At 41.1% G+C, this 23,317-nt stretch overlaps 1 protein-coding gene across 2 annotated transcripts in view; it reads right to left on the bottom strand.

Annotated features, from left to right (window-relative positions):
* si:dkey-237i9.1 (SEC14-like protein 1) overlaps window positions 1–23,317 on the bottom strand; it is a 110,103-nt gene that overhangs the window by 47,540 nt on the left and 39,246 nt on the right. For both annotated transcript variants that reach the window (XM_051712053.1, XM_051712054.1), the window contains exon 3: window positions 9,405–9,554. In XM_051712053.1, the coding sequence (XP_051568013.1) occupies window positions 9,405–9,554 (150 nt within the window). The remainder of the gene's footprint in view (window positions 1–9,404; window positions 9,555–23,317) is intronic.

The raw sequence follows: 23,317 nt of genomic DNA, 5'->3' as shown, positions 1-23,317 counted from the left end.
TATGCTGCCATCCAGATACTGTCTTTTCCAGGGACGTCCCTGCATTCTCCAGCAGGACAACACCAAACCACACACTGCCAAGATTACAAGTGCATGGCTGTGTAAGCAGAGAGTGCCAGTGCTAGACTGGCCTGCAGTCCTGACCTGTCTCTTACTGAGAATATGTGGCACATTATGAAGCGCACAATACAGCAATGAAGGCCCAGTACAATAGTACAGCTGAAGAGATGCATAATGGATGAATGAGGGCCTGTTTACCAATTGGCAATTTAATAATTACATGGTAATTGACTGCTTGTCAATTGGGCCTATTTGGGTTTGGGGAGTCCTGCATGGATTTGTTGATTGGGGGAAAAAAAATATTTTGTTAACTTTGAAAATATTTTTCCTTTTGTTGGATATTTCTCCAGGTGCTTGTGACAGGAATGCCAAGATCGTCCTGTGGTCAAAGTTCTGGTACTTTGATGAGGTCGAGCTTTTGCTACACATGATTAATTAAGATAAGTGAGAGATTGTGCTGCGTTTGCTGAAGAAAAGGTTAAGTGCGGGTTAGCCTGCCAGAGCTCCGCAAAACCCTGTGCTAGGCAGTAGAGCGGTTAACGCTGTTTGTTATTTTAGTTTATTGTTTTTGGTGTGTCGGATGCGGGTAGACTGATTAGCAGTTGAGATGTATTAAGGTTAAGATTAGTTAATTGGTCTATTAGTTTAGATACGGAGCAGCTCCTAAACGTATGTTTTCTTCATTGTGGTGCTGTCTGCACTGCTCCATTGGTCGTGCGCAGTCAAAGTGGGGATCAATAATTTGTTTGAATGACCTCTTTTTCAATTGATTCTAATTGGTAGGAAATTTGGTTAGCTCAGCAGAAATTTGGCATTGTGATTTTTCAAAATTGCAAAAATGGATAGGTTGAAAGAATTTTTTGTTGTGCCTTCGTAGGAAAGACTTGATTGTCTTAGAAAGGATTAGCTGTGGAGTGTTATTGAACATTACAATTTTGAGGTATCTTTAACTAAAAGTACTCAATTAAAACAACTTAGGAAAGTGGTTAAAGAAAAGCTGGTTGAAAGATTAGAATTGACTCTAGATACGCTGTCTGATATTGAAGGGCTGTCGCTGAAGGGCACCTCAACTCTGCATACGTTGCGGGCATTGAAACTGGTGGGTCAACTTTTGAGCAGCAAAAGGAACTCATGAAAATTCAAAGTCAGGAACATGAATTAGATCACCAATTAGAATTAGAAAGGTAAGAATTCGAGAACGAGAGCATGAGCTAGAGTTCGAAAAGTTTCAATCTCAGCAAAGAACTGCAGAAACAAAATTAGCTCATGTTTGAGATTGATTGCTGAGAGAAAAATGCCAAGCGGGGGCGCTGATTCCTCAGGTGACCAGTCAAGTTCAAATGTTGGCCGATTAACGAATATTACGAGTATGATTAAATTGTTGCCCAAATTGAACGAAAAATATCCAGACATGTTTTTTTCTTTTTTTTAATGTGGCTGATGATAGATCATGGGATGATGCCGAGCGCACTCTATTGCAAAGTGTTTTTTGAGTGTAAAGCACAAGAGGCTTTTATTACACTGTCAGTAGCAGATAAAAAGGTATACAAGACCGTAAAAGATGCTGTTTTAAAAGTATATGAGCTCGTCCCTGAAGCTTACTGAAGGCGTCTTAGGGGTTGGAAAAAGGGGGAAAAACAAACTCATGTCGAGGTGCTATACATTTGTAGAGGGGATCAAATAGGAAGGACAAGGGAGCTGGTTTCACAGTCCATGTGAGTCAACTTTTAATGCAGTTGTCTTCAGCTTCACAACAAAGTATTGGCTTTTCAGCTTCACAACAAAGTATTTATAGAACACACATAGCGTCTCTGGTCTCTCTCTCTCTGTCTGTCGCTCACTCCGGTGGCCTTTTAAAGCCCGTCTCCGTCGTCACTGAAACGAGACACAGGTGTTTAGTGTTAACAATAACCAGATGATGGCCCTTAAAGCTTCCTCTCTCCCCAGTGACACAACCACGTCCCGCTCCACATACCCCCACTGCCCGACTCAGGCCCGGGCCCCATCCGGCCTGCTAACCCGCCCATTCCTGCAGAGGAAATCAGCCACAACCATCTGTGGGCACAGGCCTGTGGACCACCTTAAATTTGAAGGGCTGAAGTGCCAGGTACCAACAAGTGATCTGCGTGTTGGTAACCTTCATGAGGTGGAGCCACTGAAGCGGGGCATGATCGAGCAGAGGATGAAGGCCCGCCCCAGCAGTTAATAACGGAGGGTTAGGACCGACCACTTGATTGCAAGGCACTCTTTCTCGATCGTGCTGTACTTAGTCTCCCTCAAAAAGAGCTTGCGACTAATGTACAGCACGGTCTGCTCCACCCCCTCCATCTCCTGCGAGAGCATGGCCCCCAACCCCCTCTCTGATGCATCCAGCTGCAAAATGAAGGGGAGAGAGAAGTTAGGAGCATGTAGAAGTGGTCCGCCACAGAGTGCAGATTTCACTCTCGTGAAAGCCTGTTGGCACACCTCCGTCCACTGAACCAGATCTGGCACCCCTTTTTAGTGAGATCAGTCAAGGGGCTGGTGAAATCAGAGAAACTAGGCACAAATCTTCGGTAGTAGCCAGCCAGCCCCATAAACTGTCTCACCTCCTTTTTTGGTCTTGGGACGTGGGCAGGCCACTATCACCGCAGTCTTATCAATTTGAGGCCGTACCTGCCCATGACCCAAGTGGAAGCCCAGATACCGTACTTCCACCCGGCCACTGTGCACTTTTTTGAGTTTGCCGTGAGCCACGCCTGCCTCAGCACCCTCATGACGACTCTAAGATGCTGCATATGCCTATGTCAGTCGTTACTGTATATGAGGTCATCTAAATAGGCTGCGGCGTATGCAGCGTGTGGTCGGAGAATCTTATCCATGAGGCGCAGGAACGTGCGGGAGCCCCGAACAAACCGAATTGACGAATTGGTGTAATCCTAACAGAGTGGAAAATGGCATTTTCTCTTGGGATAATGGAGTTAAGGGTATCTGCCAATATCCCTTTTTTAAATCCAGCGTCTAAAAAAAATTGAGCCGCACCCAACTGATCGAGCAGTTCATCAATTCAGGGCATTGGGTATGCGTCAAATTGTCTACACAGAACCGGACTGACTCGTCACTCTTAGGTTCAAGAACAACCGGGCTGGCCCAACTGCTGTGCGATTCTTCTATTCTATTCAAATTCATCCCGAATCATTTTTATTATGTTCGGGCAAGCGGTACGGCTGACTACGCACTACCACTCCCGGTGGGGTCTCGATATGGTGGTGTGAGGTTAGTATGACCGGGAAGAGGAGAGAACATGTCTGCAAATTCTTTTTGCAATTTGGCCACCCCCGTGAGCTGGGATGGTGAGAGGTGGTCTCCACAAGGGACCAGGGTGAATGGATAAGCTTTGAACTTCACCTCCAGCCCAAGCTCCGCCCTGTCCGGAACTACCGTCGCCATGGACACGGGGACAACTTCTCTGGTGGTTGAGGTGGTAAATTTGACATGCTCCGCCTCTATCCGTTCATTTAACCTCATAATTGAGATTCCCGACTCGCTGTCTAACCTCAAAGGGCCCTTGTCACTTGGCGAGTAATTTTGAGCTTGATGTGGGGAGTAATGCAAATACTTTGTCTCCCGGTGCAAATTCCCGTAGCTGGGTACCCCTATTATAGATCCGGCTTTGTGTCTCTTGAGCTTGGAGCAAATTTTCATGTGAAAACCGACCCAGTGTGTGTAGCTTTGCTTGAAGATCAAGGACATACTGAATTTCATTTTTGCTTTGGGAAGTTCCTTCCTCCCACGCCTCCCATATGGCGTCAAGCACCCTGCGGGGCCGACATCCATACAGGAGCTTGAAGAGGGAAAACCCGCTGAAGGCTTGCGGGACCTCCCTGACTGCAAATAATTGGGGTTCCTGCCATTTGTCTCACTTTCTAGCGTCCTCGTGTACGAATTTGCAAATCATATTTTTCAAGGATCAATTAAATCGTTCCACCAACCCGTCAGTTTGCGGATGATAAACGCTGGTGCGAATCGATTTAATCCTCAGCAATTCATAAAGTTCGCGCAGTGTACATGACATAAACGTTGTGCCTTGGTCGATAAGGATTTCTTTCGGAATCCCCACCCGGGAGATAATTTTGAAGAGTGCCTCCGCAACACAGCATGCTGAGATGTTGCGTAAAGGCACCGCTTCCAGATATCATGTTGCATAATCCACCAGGAATAATACAAACCGATATCTGCATGCTGACTGCTCTAATGGCCCGATGTAATAATGGGTGCAATGGCACTCTTGGGGTGGCCGGTGGATTCACCAACTAACATTCGTGGCATGCCGCACACCATCTGCGTACATCCCTGCGAATGCCCGGCCAATAAAAGTGGGCCAATAAAAGTAGGCCATTAAACGGTGCAATGTTCTCTCTTGTCCTAAGTGACCCGCCATTGGATTATGGTGAGCCGCCTGGAAGTGTTTCCCGATGGCTCCTCGGGACTAATAACTGGGTTGTATTTTCATGCAATTGAGTGTCCTGCGTCACTCGATACAACCGGTCCCTAATAATTGAAAAATATGGATATGTGAGGGTGACATCAGGTTGGAGCTGCTGGCCATCGATTACTCTCACTTGGTCAAATGCATGCCTAAGGGTTTCATCACGGAACTGCTCTAGAGGGAAATCACCCTCCGGGAACTCCCTCTTGGCAGGAGTACCGGAGGATTCCCTTCCTGCATCATCCTGATGCTGAGCAGATGTGGATGGCCCCGGCTCCACCACCACAGCCATTGTGTCACACATCACACACTGAGACTTCGATTTGCAGGACCCATCCACACACAACACTTTTAATAATCTTTTAAACCCCGGCCAACTGGTCCCCAAATTTAGTGGATGAGTGAGGTGGGAATTAACCGCAGCCTCCACTCTATGCTTTATCCCCCCCCCCCAAATTGAATGATGTTTCGTTTTCGGGGAGCAGGTATAGGGCGAGAGGGAGGAGAGGGAGGGACAAGAGGAGGAGGAGAAGCAAGAGGGAGAGAGAGACAGAGAGAGAGAAATGGACTGCTCGCCAGCTTCTGGGTAGGCCGCCATGTGGGCTTCAGCAAGCTGGAAGGCGTCATCCAGCGACGTGGGGCGATGGCACTGGACCCATTCTGCAGTTCTTCAGGGCAGGCAAATGGTTAGCTGCTCCAGCACCATAAGCTCGATGACCTCTTCCACGCCGCTGCCTTCCTTTGCTAGCATCCATTTCCAGCAGGCATCACGGAGCTGCTGGGCAAACGGGTGGCCGGCCTCACTCAGGGTGAGGGAGCGGAACCGCTGGCAGTGTTGTTCTGGGGTGTGGCCAACCCATTGCAGGACAGCAGTCTACAGCTTCACGTAGTCCAGGCAGTCCTCAGCTGGTAGTTGCTGCACCGCGGTGGAGGTGGAGGGCCCACTGGGCTCGCAGCCAGCTGGAGGCGGTGGCTGACTGCTCGAAGAGGCTCACGAATGCCTCCGGATCATCCTCCAAGGGCCCATCTTCGTGAGCAGGAGGTGCGGCTTCATCGCTGCCTCCGGGGTCACGGTGGAGGATCCGCCTGGAGCTAGCCAGTTCTGTAAGGCCTGCCGATCCTGGGCGAGGAGGGCTTGATGGTGGGTCTCCTGGATGCTAGCCAGGGCACAGATGACTTCGCCCAGCGGTGAGGTGTCCATTGCGGCCAGTCTTCTTCGTAATTCTCAGGTTTCGGCACCAGTGTAGAGGGGTTCGAATAGGAAGGACACGGGAGCCGGTTTCACAGTCCACGTGAGTCAACTTTTAATGCAGTTGTCTTCAGCTTCACAACAAAGTATTGGCTTTTCAGCTTAACAACAACGTGTCTGGTCTCTCTGTCTGTTGCTCCGGCGGCCTTATAAAGCCTGTCTCCTTCCAAGAAGTGGTTAACCTTCCAAAATTCCTCCAAGAGCACAGCGATGACTCATCCAGGAAGTCACAAAAAAGCCAAGCACAACATCAAAGGAATTGCAGGCCTCTCTCTTGCATCAATAAAGGACACTGTTCATGACTCAACTATCAGAAAGACACTTGCCAAAAATGCCATCCATGGAAGAGTGGCGAGGCGAAAACCACTGCTAACCCAGAAGAACGTTAAGGCTTGTCTGAATTTTGCCAAAACACACCTTGATGATCCTCAAACCTTTTGGGAGAATGTTCTGTGGACTGATGAGTCGAAAGTGGAACTGTTTGGAAGACAGAGGTCCCCTTACATCTGACACAGAATTCCACATAAAAGAACATCATACCTACGTTCAAGCATGGTTGTGGTAGTGTGGGGATGTCTTGCTGCTTCAGGGCCATGGCGACTTGCAATAATTGAGGAAAACATGAATTCTGCTCTCTACCAGAAAATCCTAAAGGTGAACATCCAGTCATCTGTCCTTGAGTTGAAGCTCAAGTGCAACTTGATTATGCAGCAACAATGATCCAAAGCATAGGAGTAAGTACACCTCTGAATGGCTCAAAAGAAGCAAAATTATAGTTTTGGAGTGATGAAGCCTTGTTTAATGTGATGCTGTAGATATACTGTATGTATAGATTAAGTTTTTTCCATGTATATGTATGTGTGTGTATATGTATGTATTTATGCATTTCATAGACTGCTACAGCTTGTGTCCAACGCACCTATCAATTACTTCTCAGGTGTGCGAGGTTAGTTGTTCATTGAAACATACACAGATTAAAAGAAGATTCAAATGTGAAAACATCCATAGTGACTTGCAAGCCAACGTTTTAGGAAATCCGCTTCCCGTACCACCACTTAAGTGATTTCGTAGCTACTTTGCTGAGTTTGCTTGTCTTGTGAGAGGACATTTTATCAATCCAGAATAATCAAAAAAATAATTTATTTACAAAATACAATTCAGAAATGCACAGCACAGTTCACATTCACAAAATCCGATTCATAAATCCATAAATACACAAGTTAGAGAAAAAATATTTCCCCAATTGCCCACAAAAATACTTCACTTAAATTCAAAATGTTTTTACAAATACAGATCAAGTTTTTTAATTAATTTGCAAACAAAATATTTGTGAATGTTATTACATTTATTTATATATCATTGAATCTGCATTTGCAAATCGTTACATTTGTGTGGATTGCTTTGGATTTGTATGTGGCTATTTTGAGACTTTCCTGCCAGGTTTCGAATCACAAATTGCCTTTTTATTTTTATTTTTATTTTTTTTTTTGAGGAAGTCCTCTTTAGCCAATCACATTGAGCTTTTAATCCACCAATCATAACACGCCTTGCACCTCTGGCGCATTCCGATTCTGTTGTGGTTTAGCGTGGGTGTAATCGATTCTCCGTTACTCATGGTTACTCATTCATTCCTATGAGAAAAACGGGTAGAAATATCCGATAGATTTAGCTATTTTAACAACGAAAAACATGAGGAAAAGCTGATGTGTATTTTTTTGCACTTTAGACAAAGCCAAAAAAACAGAAACTGATTTTGTATTGCCTTTGAAATGACAAATATAGAAGCCTAAAGAAGACCACTGTGGCTGCAGTCGACCATATGCTGGATACGTACGTGGTTTAGTGTGTTTGAGAAACATCCGAGAAGATTCAAGACTAAATCGATCATCACATCAGTGGTTCCAGCAGAAACATTATGATAAGTTAACACTATAGAACAAGACAAGATACCAGAAAAAACATGATCGGAGTAGAGTGCTGCTTATATTGATTTTCATGCTTTAATGAATCAAACATCTCAGTGGACATTGTTCTTACCACTGGGTTTGGCAAAGAGTTTAATTAATAAGGCAAAGTTGCTGTAAAATGTTTAGGTACACAGTACTTGGTATGAATGTATACTCATCTCCATTAGCACTGTCTTTACTACCACACAAAGTACTTAAGAAGAAACAATAATGAAAACTACTTATGACTGTATGCTTAATTGTTGTTTGCATATTACTGCATATTTTTTTTAAATAAATTTTTTCATCCCCATCATTCTTGAATCCCCCTTCTTTGTTTTTTTGTTTTGTTTATAGTTTTATTCTGTGCACTATTTTAACCTTACCAAGTATAAGCCTTCTTGCATTGTATACAAATAATTAAAGGTCTTCCACTGAAATTGCATAAGCCATATCACGTTTCACCTATTGAATGTTTTTTGTGTAGAATAATTTCAAACTATCATTAATGTGTGGATAAAACAATTTAATAATTATATTAAAAGATAGAAATAAACTTTATGATGTAAACAAAGCAGTTAAATGCTGTAGATACCAATCAAATAACAAAACATTAATGTGAAAATGGTAAACGTAAACTTCTGACCTGAGACTGCTGAACTCTATAGCTCTGCAGCTCAAAAGCTGGCATCCGCAGTGGTCTTCTTTAGGCTTTTATATTTGTCAGTTGAAAGGCAATTAAAAAAAAATCAGTTCCAGGTTTTTTGGATTTGTCAGTAGTGCAAAAAACTACACAACAGCTTTTCATAATGTTTTTCATTGTTGAATAAATAGCAAGATCTATCAGATATTTTCCCCATTTGAATGAGTAACTATGGCAACGGGGAATCGATTACCCCCAAGCTAAACAATGACAGAACCATTTGTGCAGAAGTATTTGTTTCTACAGTTGGGGAAATATTTGTGCTCTCACTTGTGTATTTATGAATTGTATTTTGGATTTAGGAATCGGATTATGTGAATTGTGCTGTGCATTTCTGAATTTAATTTAGTAAATATATTCTTTTTGAGATCATTCCAGCTCCATAATATTTTCCTGTGTGCGCTGCAATTGAGAAAGGGAAGTATGCGCAGCCTGAGGTGAAATAAAACTCTGTATAGATCTGCTCCAGATATCCTTTTTTTAATAATTGTGTTATTAATTTTATTTAACATTAACATGACAAAAAATTAAGTACAGCCTTTGTAAACATATAAAGCCAAACATAAATGTGTGTTTTGACTGACTAGTAATTCCAGTGTCAACTAGCAGCATCATTACCATGTAGTCAACTAGTCTCGCACACCCTTATTATCAACACACTGTGATTTAGCCATAACAGCCTTGTGCGACAGTTAATGTCAATATTTCCATTTATACTGTGAAACTCTGTTTGACCAAAAATAACTGCAACATGTTTTATTTTTTTCACTTGATTGAAGTTTTATAAATTAATTTGCTCAGACACTTTTTGATGATACAATTTAATTAAAACATAAAAACATGGAATCCAGAAAGTTAAGAGATTTGGGAATTTTGGAACACAGAACACAGAATTTTGAAAAAATATTCAACTGAATTTAGGAAAATAAATTCAACATATTCCGTAAGGCAAGGGTCACTTTGATATTTCCATCTTACCCTTTTGAGGAGCCGCGGTGCATCAACATCGAGTTTACACCTCCTCTCGATCTTATGAGTGGATCCATCCTCATTGTTCTCCTCACTAATCACATCACTGTCCACAAACATGGGGATCAGATGACAGGTGGGAAATCTCCTCTCATATGCCTGAGAAAGAAAGAAAAAAAAAAAGAGTTAGATATCTGATTAAAAACCCATCATCATTCCTGTACAGAAGACAAGAGGTATGTGTGTTACTTGCAAGAGCATAGAGCCGCTGAGGGCCACAGGCTTTGGAGAAAGGGAATAGTGGGGAAGACCAATTAAACAGATTGTTACACAGTTCGATGCAAAGGAGGCGGCGAGAACCGGCTTGACAATATAAATGATAATTTATTGATAAACTTAATCAAAAAGACCAACACACACACACAGGTGTCGGACAGCTGTCCGTAACTCTCTCCCTCTCTGTCGCACTGCCGTCTCCGGTCGGCCTTATCACTCTCGGGCTTACTCAGCCTTATTAGGGGCCGGGTGTGTGGAATTACGACCCGGCCCGCCCTCCGCCCTGCCACATTCCTCCCTCGTTCTCTCAGACCGGGGAGCCCCCGGCATGATGTACATGACGGACGGAACGCCCCGCCGCGTTTTCGGTGGATGGAAGGGACCTCCCCCGCCTCTGGCAGCGGTCCTCCCGCTCCAGTCGGTTGGCCAGGAGCCCCTCCCCACTCGCGGTCGGCGGTCTCAGACCCCGCCGTGTTTCAGCGGCTGGTAGGGGTCTCCTCTGCCCCTGGCAGCGGCCCTGACCGCTCCAGGCGGTCGGGTAGGAGACCCTCCTACCCTCGCGGTTGGCGGCCGTTCCTCCGCTCTCAGGCGGCCGGGATCCTCCGTCCCCCGGCAGATGGCCGCAGCTGCTCCGTTGGGGTGGATGGTAGTGGCGAGGACTCTACTTCTGCGCATCCCTCCTCCTTCCTGGATTTCGGCACCAGTAAATGGAAAGGAGGCGGCGAGAACCGTCTTGACACACACACACACACACACACACACGAGTCGGACAGCTGTCCGTAACTCACTCTCTCTGTTGCACTGCCGTCTCCGGTCGGCCTTATCCCTCTCGGGCTTAATCAGCCTTATTAGGGGCCGGGTGTGTGGAATCACAACCCGCCCTGCTACACAGATATAATATAAATAATCGCTTTGGTATACTGGCATGATATTCAGAATAAATAGAGCCGAAACTAATCGTTCCTCCCTAAATACAACTCTAGAAGGATGGGTTTCTTAACCAGCTTGTACAAATTCTTCTGTGCTGGACTAAACTGTTCTAATCACCATGGAAACAGGACACTTGAGAAGAACTATGGGAAACAATTCCAGGAATAACAGCTTCATTTGTTTAGAGACCCGAGAATGCACAAAGTGAGAACAAAGCACTCATGTGTTTAGTGCTCCTCACATGGAAATAGTTCTGGAGAGGGATAATCTGAGCTACTGAACAGAGACTTCAAAGAGAACTGATCAGATAAGGAATTGACTGAAAGGATTAGTGACTTTTCAGAAAACATGTCAACAACAAATTGTTACAGCAGCAATATAAACAATCTCCCCAAAATAAAGAATGAAGCAGAATGATCAAATCACTATTTACAGAGAATGTCAGAGCAGGTCCGACTATTTCCATATAAAGGGTTGTTTAAAAGAAGTGTTTTCTTAAAGCAGGAGAATGCCATTGGCTGTATTAATTCACTTGTTCGTTCTCATTCAGCTGAAACTGCATGTGTGAAAAGGAAAGTAAGCGACTGTGTTAAGCTTTCAGGGCACTGCAGATGCAATTCATTACTCTGCCATGCCAGCAGTGACCAGTGAGTAGTGAGTCATACTGACTCATGTCTCTCTCCCAGTCTATTTCTCTACACATCTTTTTTCTCTGCTTATCTTCTTTTCAGTTTAATTGATTGTGGGGAGGGGGGTGTGGTCGTGTATCTGTCTATGGGAGAGGGAGAGCGGTAAGGCTTGTCACCTGGGCTGTCATGATCTCTAACACTAGTATCTTGTTATAGTGATGGTGGAGGGAGACCTGAAAAGGCAGGTGGACGCATCAGTATGGGGAGAGAGACAACAGAGAGAGTTGGCTATGTGTCCCCGCTAGTATTAAAGTGAACTCTCATCGATTCGTTGGTGTATATATTATGTTTTATGTGACGCTGAAAGAGTAATAAAAATACTTACATTGACTGTTCCGTTACCACCTGACTCCTCCATTTACCCCAAAAACACGAACAACGTTACACTGATTTTCTCTTTTTCTGGTCAAGAAAAAATGAATAGATTCAGCATCATGCAGCAGTCATGATGATGCGAGGGGTGGGGTATTCTGTCATACACACTGTCTATAGCTAATCATATGCTCTGATTATTCATAACAGAGATGTGTCTGAAATCGGGTTTAGTCTAACATATCTGCTTGGTTACAACTCTATCCAAGCCCCATTCAAATTGACACAATTTTATCGCTGGAGGTCACAAGGTCGCTGTACAGTTCATTGTAAGTCTTCCTGTCGTTGGATGCCCTAACCTTATTTGTGGGCTGTGCAACTGGCCATAGCTTTTGAAAATTTGTTTACGAATGTGAACTACTGCAGGTAAATTCATTCTATTTTGATACAGTACCAGTTGTCTTGTTGCTGACAATGAACATTTTTCTGGGGAAAGCGTTTGTATAACAATTTCTAACATAGGTTTCCATTCGTGACTCTCTCTGTAATATATACAGGTGCATCTCAATAAATTAGAATGTCGTGGAAAAGTTCATTTATTTCAGTAATTCAACTCAAATTGTGAAACTCGTGTATTAAATAAATTCAATGCACACAGACTGAAGTAGTTTAAGTCTTTGGTTCTTTTAATTGTGATGATTTTGGCTCACATTTAACAAAAACCCACCAATTCACTATCTCAAAAAATTAGAATACATCATAAGACCAATAAAAAAAACATTTTTAGTGAATTGTTGGCCTTCTGGAAAGTATGTTCATTTACTGTATATGTACTCAATACTTGGTAGGGGCTCCTTTTGCTTTAATTACTGCCTCAGTTCGGCGTGGCATGGAGGTGATCAGTTTGTGGCAAGTTGATCAGTTGAGGTGGTATGGAAGCCCAGGTTTCTTTGACAGTGGCCTTCAGCTCATCTGCATTTTTTGGTCTCTTGTTTCTCATTTTCTCTTGACAATACCCCATAGATTCTCTATGGGGTTCAGGTCTGGTGAGTTTGCTGGCCAGTCAAGCACACCAACACCATGGTCATTTAACCAACTTTTGGTGTTTTTGGCAGTGTGGGCAGGTGCCAAATCCTGCTGGAAAATGAAATCAGCATCTTTAAAAAGCTTGTCAGCAGAAGGAAGCATGAAGTGCTCCAAAATTTCTTGGTAAACGGGTGCAGTGACTTTGGTTTTCAAAAAACACAATGGACCAACACCAGCAGATGACATTGCACCCCAAATCATCACAGACTGTGGAAACTTAACACTGGACTTCAAGCAACTTGGGCTATGAGCTTCTCCACCCTTCCTCCAGACTCTAGGACCTTGGTTTCCAAATGAAATACAAAACTTGCTCTCATCTGAAAAGAGGACTTTGGACCACTGGGCAACAGTCCAGTTCTTCTTCTCCTTAGCCCAGGTAAGACACCTCTGACGTTGTCTGTGGTTCAGGAGTGGCTTAACAAGAGGAATATGACAACTGTAGCCAAATTCCTTGACACGTCTGTGTGTGGTGGCTCTTGATGCCTTGACCCCAGCCTCAGTCCATTCCTTGTGAAGTTCACCCAAATTCTTGAATCGATTTTGCTTGACAATCCTCATAAGGCTGCGGTTCTCTCGGTTGGTGTGCATCTTTTTCTTCCACACTTTTCCCTTCCACTCAACTTTCTGCTAACATGCTTGGATACAGCACTCTGTGAACAGCCAGCTTCTTTGGCAATGAATGTTTGTGGCTTACCCTCCTTGTGAAGGGTGTCAATGATTGTCTTCTGGACAACTGTCAGATCAGCAGATTGTGTAGCCTAGTGAACCAAACTGAGAGACCATTTTGAAGGCTCAGGAAACCTTTGCAGGTGTTTTGAGTTGATTAGCTGATTGGCATGTCACCATATTCTAATTTTTTGTTAAATGTGAGCCAAAATCTCGAGTAATTTTTCCAACAATTGTTTACAGACAGATTGTTTCACTTTTAATATACTATAATCACAATTCCAGTGGGTCATAAGTTTACATACACTAAGTTAACTGTGCCTTTAAGCAGCTTGGAAAATTCCAGAAAATGATGTTAAGCCTTTAGACAATTAGCTTCTGATAGGAGGTGTACTGAATTGGAGGTGTACCTGTGGATGTATTTTAAGGCCTACCTTCAAACTCAGAGCCTCTTTGATTTACATCATGGGAAAATCAAAAGAAATCAGCCAAGACCTCAGAAAAAAAATTGTGGAGCTCCACAATTCTTATTCATCCTTGGGAGAAATTTCCAAATGCCTGAAGGTACCACGTTCATCTGCACAAACAATAGTATGCAATTATAAACACCATGGGACCACACAGCTATCATACCACTCAGGAAGAAGACGCATTTTGTCTCCTAGAGATGAACATATTTTGTTGCGAAAAGTGCAAATCAATCCCAGAACAGCAGCAAAGGACCTTGTGAAGATGCTGGAGGAAACAGGTAGTCAATTATCTATATCCACAGTAAAACTAGTCCTATATCGACATAAACTAAAAGGCTGCTCAGCAAGGAAGAAGCCACTGCTCCAAAACTGCCATAAAAAAGCCAGTCTACAGTTTGCAAGTGCACATGGGGACAAAGATCTTAGTTTTTGGAGAAATGTCCTCTGGTCTAATGAAACTGTTTGGCCATAATGACCATAATTATTTTTTGAGGAAAAAGGGTGAGGCTTGCAAGCCAAAGATCACCATCCCAATCTTGAAGCATGGGGGTGGCATCATCATGTTGTGGGGGTGCTTTGCTGCAGGAGGCACTGGTGCACTTCAAAAAATAGAGGGCATCATGAGGAATGAAAACCTGACTCAGTTACACCAGTTCTGTCTGGAGGAATGGACCAAAATTCCAGCAACTTATTGTAAGAAGCTTGTGGAAGGCTACCCAAAACGTTTGAAAAGTTAAACAATTTAAAAGCAATGCTACCAAATACTAACAAAGTGTATGCGAACTTCTGATCCACTCGGAATGTGATGAAAGAAATAAAAGCCGAAATAAACATTCTCTCTACTATTATTCTTAATATATACATTCTTAAAATAAAGTAGTGATCCTAACTGACTTTGTCGCTAGGTGTCGCTAGGCTCTGTACTGTGAAGTCACTAGTGGGTGTTCTTACTGCTGACACTTTAACGTTATTAGCGGACTGCACGTCTGGCCATGTCTTTAGAAAATCTTATCACAGATGAGATGTACTGTTGGTAAAACTAAGAGGTGTGTGAACTTGCAAAAATGTCAGACACTGTAATACGCTCTGACCACCTCCCTGCTCGTTGTGGTTACAAGGTTTCTAGTAGATTAGTGTCACTGAATGGCTGGATGTCTGAGTGGATTCTGGAGAATAACATAGGATTTATAAACAATTGGAAGAGTTTTTGGGATAGACCTGACCTGCTAAATAGAGAGAGACTCCATCCGTCCAGAGAAGGTGCCGCTCTCCTCTCAAGTAATATGGCTCATAGACTTAATAGTGATAGTATTTGACTAACTAGGGCCCAGGTCAGGAAGCAGAAAGACTGGCTTAACCATCCATCTGCAAGCTGCCTTGAGACATCACACAGGTCACATAAACTAAAACATATAGTCTCTACATCATATCTAGGTGATACAGTCTCTGTGTCTGTTCCCCAAACTACCAAACAAAAAACTCTCATTAAGTCAGAAAAAATGTGATTGTGGTCAAACTTGAAAAAAAAAATAATAATACTGAAGATAAACATCATATAAAGTTTGGTCTACTAAACATTAGATCCCTTTCGACCAAAGCACTAAATGTAAATGAAATTATTACAGATCACAGTTTGACTGAAACCTGGCTTAAACCAGATGAATATATTAGTTTAAATGAGTCTAGTTCCCCAGGTTATTGTTATAAACATGAGCCTCTTCTTAAGGGTCAAGGAGGAGGTGTTGCAACAATTCACAGTGATGTGAACTCAGTGTTACTCAGAGGACACGATACAAGTTTAATTCTTTTGAACTAATAATGCTTAATGTGACATTGTCAGATATAAATAAAAAATCTTTGTCATCTTTTGCCCTTGCTACAGTATATAGACCACCTGGGCCATATTCTGATTTTGCAGATTTTCTATCAGATCTAGTAGTTACTAGGGATGTGTGAGACTAGTCGACTATAAAAATAATACAAAGCCAAATGTAAATGTGTAAAAATGTTGAACAGTTTATTGGAGAAAAAAATTAACTGACTAGTAATTCCAGTGTCGACTAGCAGCATCAGAACCGTTTAGTCGACTAGACTATTCAACTAAATGGTTCTGATGCTGCGAGTAGACACTGGAATTACAAGTCGGTTAATATTTTTCTCCATTAAACTGTTCAACATTTTTACACATTTACATTTGGCTTTATATTTTTACAGAGGCTGCACTTAACTTGCTGTCATATTAATGTTACAAATCGGATGCTTTCACATTTAGATCTGTCTTCTTTAAATCTGTGCATGCTTGTAAGTAATTTTTCCACAGAGCGGGCTTTTTCAAGCGCTGGATAGCCACCTCAGGTGAGTCAAGTCCCGTTTTTCACCGGACCATGTCAACGTGTTTATTTTGATAATCAAAAAAAAAATTATGCTTTTGAGTAAGTAGCCTAAAAAATTACTGTTTTAAGCAAGGAATGCCATTTTTTAATCTGCTGATTAAGAAGGTTATTTACAACAAGATGCAGACTGTTTAACGGGTTAAACTATCTTTTATTCTGTGTGCACGTCAAGTTTAGAATACATTAGATTTATTGCTGGCTACACCACAGGACTATTTTTCAATCCTATAGCTATTTTTTTTTACATCGTAACTGTTATAACGTTCTTTACAAAACAGCTGTCATATTAGATCAGTGGCTAATGCACGACTGCACGTTGTGAAATACATGCAACTTTTCAGTACATTTTTTTCTCTCGTTGATTTGGCTTCGCCTACCTGTGAATTATTTTCAACAATATCCTGACTGTTTTAATATTTAATAATAAGTAACTTTTACTTGGTGAATTCCATTTAGAACAGGCTATTGGGCTTGCGCTATTGGTCCTGCACAATTCATTCAATTGTTTTCAGTAAATAAACCTGTATTCGCTGAAGGTGAATACGTGTCATGTATATATTTAATGTACAATGATGATAATGCAAGGAGAGCATGTCACAGATAAATGCCCTTTTAGAAATAGATCATTTTTTTACTGTTTTCTGAAGGTTGGTTTCTTTTTAGACTAGACGACTTTTTGTTTAAACGTCAGCGAAATTAGTCGTTCCACACATCCCTAGTAGTTACTGTGGATAGAGCTTTAATTTAATAACATTCACATAGATCATAAAAATTACACATTGGGATTAGCATTTATTGATATTCTCAACTCTCTTGGGGTCAGACAAAATGTGACAGGACTCATTGCCATAATCAATTTTGTCATAGGAGTTGATGATAATATAGCAATTTTGCCGCAGAGTGATGACATCTCCGATCATTACCTCGTCTCTTGTATGTTGCGCTTAGCTAAGGTCACTCAATCTACACCACGTTATCATTCAGGTAGAACTATCCTTTTGACCACTAAAGATAGCCTCACTAATAATCTTCCACTTTTGTCTCAAATAATCAGTAAGCCAAAAAAATTTGAAGTCATAGAAAATATAAATACAGTCTTCTCTAGCAGTCTTGATATATCGGTCTCCGTGTTGTTAACCTATATTACGTTGGAACGAGCAACCGTGCATATTTCCACACATGCTCAGCTCATCAGATTGAGGGCAGCATCAAGCCAAGTGCTGTGAACATTTGTTTTTCTCTTTTATATTCAGCCATTGGTGGATTGACAGTGTATCCAACTACAGCATCTGCTAATATTTTATGCAAAACCTCAATTTCATGATTTAAAAAAAAAAAAAAAAAAAAAAAGAAAATCGCCCAGCTCAACTGTGGACCAACGATCACACTCATGCTCTCAAGAGAGCAGCTCAGACAATGGAGTGCAAGTGAAAGAATACAAAATTAGAGGTGTATCATGGTGCATGAAAGGATAGTGTCTCTAGCTACAGAAAGGCTCTAAAGGCTGCCAGGTCTGTGCCATGAGCAATCTCATAGAAAATAACCACAACAATCCTTGGTGTTTATTCAGCTCTGTAGTTAGACTGGTTAGGAATAAAGCCTCGACTGAACCTGAAACTGAAGATATTCCATCGCAGCACAACAGTAATGACTTCATGAATTTCTTTACTGATCAAATTGAAATCATAAAAAATAAAATTGGAATTATGTAATCATCTGCCACAGCATCTCAGAAAACAGTGTCTCTTAATTTTCCCCATGAGCAACTTCAATCCTTAGGCCATAGGTCAGGAAGAGCTAACAAAACTTATCCAAACATCAAAAGCAACAACATGTATATTAGATCCAATAGCAAATAAGCTCTTAAAAGAGGTGTTTTTGTAATCTCAGAACCTCCTCTTAATATTATTAACTCCTTGCAATCTTTAGGGCATGTCCCAAGAAACTTTAAGCTGGCAGTTATCAAACCACTTATTAAGAAACCACAGCTTGATCCTGGAGAGTTGTCTAATTATAGACCCATTTCAAATCTCCCATTTATGCAAAAAATACTAGAAAAGGTAGTGTCCTCCCAACTATGTTCATTTTTACAGAGAAATGTTATATATGAAGAATTTCAGTCAGGATTTAGGCCCCATCATATTACAGAGACTGCACTTAGAGTTAAAAATGACTTGCTCCTATCATCTGATCGTGGTTGCATTTCTCTTCTAGTGTGCTTAGATCTTAGTGCTGCCTTCGACACCATAGATCATGACATTCTTTTGGACAGGCTTGAAAACTATGTTGGCATTTTTGGACATGTATTGGCATGGTTTAGGTCCTATTTATCAGACCCCTACCACTTTGTCGGTGTAAACGAGGAATTGTCAGATCACACTAAAGTTAAGTATGGAGTGCCACAGGGATCTGTTTTAGGGCCTCTGCTTTTCACCTTATATATGCTTCCCCTGGGAGACATAATAAGGAATCGTGGAATTATTTTTCACTGTTATGCCAATGATACCCAACATTATATTTCTTCTAAACCAGACGAAATTTCACAGTTCTCCAAATTAGCAGTGTATCGAAGACTGGATGGCTACAAATTTCCTTCTACTCAATTCCGACAAAACAGAGGTACTAATTATTGGACCAAAAACTTCTACAAATAAACTGCAAAAACATAATTTGACTCTCGATGGATGTATTATGTCATCTTCTACAGCGAAGACCTTTGGTGTTATATTTGATACCAATTTGTCCTTTGAAAATCATATTTCCAGTGTTTGTGGAACAGCATTCTTCCACCTCAAATATATTGCTAAGTTATGACACATGCTCTCTGTTTCTGATGCCGAAAAAGTAATTCAAGCATTCATAACCTCAAGACTAGATTATTGTAATGCATTACTGGGATGACGTCCTGCAGGTTCAATAAATAAGCTTCAATTGGTCCAAAATGCAGCAGCTAAAAGTGCTGACTAGAACCAAGAAATATGATCATATATTTTATCATAGCTACATTGGCTAATGTAAAATTTTGTATTAATATTAAAATTCTGTTAACTATATACAAAGTTTTAAATGATTTAGCTCCACAGTACTTAAACGAGCTTTTATTCCGTTATATTCCATCACGTTCACCATGATCGCAAAATTCTGGCCTGTTAATAGTACCTAGATTATCCAAATCCACAAAAGGAGGTAGATCCTTTTCCTGTTTGGCTCCGAAACTATGGAATAGTCTTCCTAACACATTTCAGAACTCAGACACACACTCTGTTTAAGTCTAGACTAAAGACTCATCTATTCAGCCAGACAAACACCTAATTTATCCCTCAAACACATAGTTATGCTGTTTTAGTTAGGTCTGCCAGAACCAGAAACACTTCTCATATTCTATAATTCTGCTTTAAGATGAATGGCATCTATGCTAATATCATTCTATTTGTTTCCCCATCTCAACCAAGGGATACATATCTCGAGGTTAACAGAACCTACCAGATCCAGCTCCAGTCCTGCTTGACATCTGACTCTCACTGCTGTGTGTCGCCGAGTGATGATGACTAACTGCAGCCTGTGCCAGCCAGACATCACTTCAGTCTACTATGATGGACTTCAGAGGATGTACTGATTGCCAACTCCAACCGTAAGACATGGCATACTTCATGTGCCACTGCCTGAACCTTGGACTTAGGATGGACCTCACTGAAATGTTCTGCCTGCCTGCATCACCTTGATCTAATGATGGACTACACTCTTAAAATGGAATACACAGACTATCAATTAACTGCCAACAAAAGCCTTCATCAGCAAATTAACAAAAGACACTGTATCTATGTGAACTTCTGGAGTTATTCCTGGATGGACTTTAAAGACATACGTCATTAATCTTAGAGTAGCGGCAGCAGCGGGGTGAGAAGGTCTTATCTGTCTTGCTCTTCACAAGAGTTTAATGACCAAAGGGTGTTTACCCACATACAACCCGCCTAAGGGAGAGTGTCCCGCCGCTATAGCACCGAAACACACTTTGAGTGTGAATGGAGTGAGCCTTGCATCCAACGCACTTGCAGAAATTAAAGCATCCTATGCACAAAGCAATGCGCTAAATCCTGACCTCGAGATAAACACCACTCGCCATTTCAAGGAATATAGCTGCCTCGTTGAGGGGGCTCTGGCCTGTGATACATGTCGAGCACAGGTTACAGGAGGGAACGTGATGGAACGCATACTTATGTTTTGCTTCCCATTTGTGAACTAGAACGTACCAGCCCCTTCTGATAGAACACTGATGTTCTCCACTCAGCTAGCATGACTAACAATGGCCCGCAACAGGGAGATGTAAGAGACAATGTTGCCACATGTGATGAGGGACTCTCGAGTGGACCCAACATTGCAGAGGTCTCATATTCAATAAGCCCTGAGGGGTTATGGCAGCTGCGACAGCCATCAAACTAGAAACCCTCTGGAACTGTTGCAGTGGTGGAGCCATCCCCGGTTTGAACTTGCCAAGCACCGCAGTATAGATTGAGTGCGTTTGTCGGTCAGACACGCTAACATGGCCACTGAGTCGAGTTTCATTCCAAGAAGGACATTTGCAGACTGGGCACCAAGACGCTTTCGCCTAATTGATTTTGAGGCCCAAATGCTCCAGATGAGCAAACAGCAGGTCCCCGTGCTTGCACGCTTGATTGTGCTAAAAGACTTCGAGGTTGCAAAACGCATCTTGAAAAAGACGTCATTAAGCAAATGGCTCTTTTATGTGCTTTAAACTCAATAAAAAACACAAAAACAATAACAATGCAATAGCTTTTCAAACGCAGAAGTAATAATAGATATGCTGTTCATCGGAGCGAAAGCAGAAAGATAGAAATAATCTGAATAATCTAAGTGAAGATTCAGGCGTCTAGAGCACAAGAGATGTTATCGCAACCCTGAAGAGAAAAATTCTGATGAAATAGTGCTGTGCTCAAGTTTATATGCCCATGATAATGCAAGCATCAGTGGCGGAGCGTCAAGTGCCATTTGCCAATAGATTGGAGTGATTTTGAAGGGCAAAATCGCAGCACCGAAGTGACCGACTTAAGGGAAAAATAACTTGTCTGTCTTGCCTTCATCCTAAAACAATATAATCACAGTAGATGGATCATGTGAGCTCCACTGTCTTCACTCCAATTTGTAGTTGTCAAATTGTGCCACTGTTCATTTTCATAAAGGTAAACTCTCTAAACATTCCCAAACAGTGTTGCCAATAGTCACCAACTCTCATTGACCATGAATAACTTTCAGTTGTTTTGTTTCTTGAAGTCGCTGTATGTGTGAACGTGGCTTTAGTGTTCAGCCTGAAGACATCTTATTTTCCAGTAGGTTTAAAATCAAATCACACAAAAAAAGATCATTTTTAGACCGTAACAAATTAAAATTAATACCACATTAACATACCAGAACAAACTCAAAAAATGTCAAAATAATTTGGCAGCAAGTCCAAATTCCAAGCTTTTAAATGACACCTATTTTTCAAATGAGAAACATTTAATGGATTAGCTAGCAGTTCCAGGTTAAAGGATTAAAAATTATAACTTTTATATATCGGTTATTGTTATTGACCGCAATGAGCTGTGAATTATAGGTTAGCAGTATCAGCCCAGAAATTACATATTGGTGCATCCCTAGATACAACACAAGGACAAACTTTCATACCTACTTTTAAAAACCTCTGCAAGCTCAAACCAGGCTGCAAGGTATGTCAAGTCCTGCCATGACAAAAGGACAACCAGTGGAACACGACCAGACAATAACTGAAAAACTGTGCACATGCATAAAATGGCAACATGACACAACAAAACTGCTTTTATTACTAATTTTTATTATCCCTCTATTTTATTGTATTTTTACATCTTTAATTTAATGTATGTGTAAATGTGTATGTACTGTAGGTATGTATAATGTTACTATGCTTTTGCAATGTAAGCTTCTTTTTTTAACATGAAAATAAAGCTATATGAATCTTGAATCTATATGTCAATAAAAATAATACTTTTGTAATCCAAGTCCTGTTTACTGACATAAACACTTTTTTTCTGCCTATGTCAGGGTAATAAGAAAGTATGTACACTACTAAAAACTATGGTATGAAATATATATAACCAAGTAATCATGCAAATATCAATTTAAATGGACAGGTTTGCATTTGCTTTTTTATTAAATGTAACAAGAGAAACACTTTATAATTTTACGTACTACTAAACTAATACATAAACTACTACATAATGATGTATTAAGCCTTGTATATATAAGCAATATTCATGTTATTATAAGTTAACTATATCTTATTTACAATTTGTATGAGTAGTAAATGTTGTTTTATTTGTGTATCATAATGTTTTGTTCTCTGTGGTTCTTTGTGAAATGTTTCCCTACCAAGAATATACAGTATATACACACTGAAATTATTCAATATATCACAAGAGAAAAAGCACCACTGTCAAAAAAATTTTCAATTGTTTACAATGATATCAAATGTCAATTGTTTATTAAATTAAAGGACAACTAGGTTAACTTGGCCAGCATCTGTAAAGAGCATCGAAACCTAGCATGGGTGCAGTCCATTTTTCATCAACACTCAAAAGGAACGCAAAACTATTAGTAGTGATTTATGAACAAAAATGAACAAGAAAAAATATTACATTAACATTCATTTATCTCTGCATTCATACAGTTGACATACTGTATAGTCATTGTTTTATTGTAGTCTAATTGCCATTTTCGTATTCTTAGCAGCCATGAGTGAACACGATCTAAACATGGCTGATCTCCAGAAGAGAGTTTGAGCTCTTTTATGCCCATTCAGATTTCCATCTATTCCTATAATAAGGTCAAGTCCATTCATATACACAAAGATTACTCATCCATATGCACCAGTGCACATTACACAATGTGATTAGAACAGCAGACGGCAGACAGTCAATCTGAGGAGGTGGTCACATCGATATTCTGGAGGGAGTGGAGATGCATAACATGGAGAAACTCTTTAATTCAAGCCTATTTTTACAGAAATGTAATAAAACAAAGTTCTCAACAATTTTCCGTCTCACTATCAAACCATTCACAGTAAAGTG

This window comes from Myxocyprinus asiaticus, chromosome 12 (genome assembly GCF_019703515.2).
Source record: "Myxocyprinus asiaticus isolate MX2 ecotype Aquarium Trade chromosome 12, UBuf_Myxa_2, whole genome shotgun sequence".
Lineage (NCBI taxonomy): Eukaryota > Metazoa > Chordata > Actinopteri > Cypriniformes > Catostomidae > Myxocyprinus > Myxocyprinus asiaticus.
This window is presented reverse-complemented; position numbering and strand designations above follow the sequence as displayed.